The sequence below is a fragment of the Octopus bimaculoides genome, chromosome 20 (genome assembly GCF_001194135.2).
Source record: "Octopus bimaculoides isolate UCB-OBI-ISO-001 chromosome 20, ASM119413v2, whole genome shotgun sequence".
NCBI classification, from domain to species: Eukaryota; Metazoa; Mollusca; class Cephalopoda; order Octopoda; family Octopodidae; genus Octopus; species Octopus bimaculoides.
The window spans coordinates 40,914,459-40,914,998 of NC_069000.1; the positions used below are offsets into that span (position 1 = coordinate 40,914,459).

General features: G+C 22.8%; 1 protein-coding gene across 1 annotated transcript in view; it reads left to right on the top strand.

Annotated features, from left to right (window-relative positions):
- Positions 1 to 224: 224 nt before the first annotated feature.
- The window catches only part of LOC106877958 (uncharacterized), a 67,668-nt gene continuing 67,352 nt past the window's right edge, over positions 225 to 540 (top strand). The window contains exon 1 of the mRNA XM_014927036.2: positions 225 to 317. Coding sequence (XP_014782522.2) covers positions 313 to 317 — 5 coding nt within the window. The 5' untranslated portion in view covers positions 225 to 312. The remainder of the gene's footprint in view (positions 318 to 540) is intronic.

Below are 540 nucleotides of genomic sequence, written 5' to 3' on the forward strand. Positions count from 1 at the left end.
GTATATATGAATGTGTGCAAATTGATTGATTTATACACACACAGACATAAGAAGTGCTCCACCCAAATTACTATATATATATATATATATATATATATATATATGAATGTATGTATATACACATCTATATGTGAATATAAGTGTGTTTGTATTTGAATACACAAACATTTTTTCATATCTATATATTTTGTTTCATGTATATATGCATACACACACAGTTATATATATATATAAGCGCGTTACATAAATCAAGTTAAATATCAGAGTTATTTTACTGAGATAGATTGCTTTCCTTACGCTCTCGAAAAAAAAATGAGGTAAGTGTTTACGTAACATTTTGTACTTATATACAAACGACTACTTTGCTTTACTTCAAATCATGATTTCATATATATATATATATATATATATATATATACACTCACACAAACATTTATGTATATGTATATATAGGTGAATATATATATACACACACGCACACATATATATACATATATATATATATATATATACACACACATATATATATATATATATATA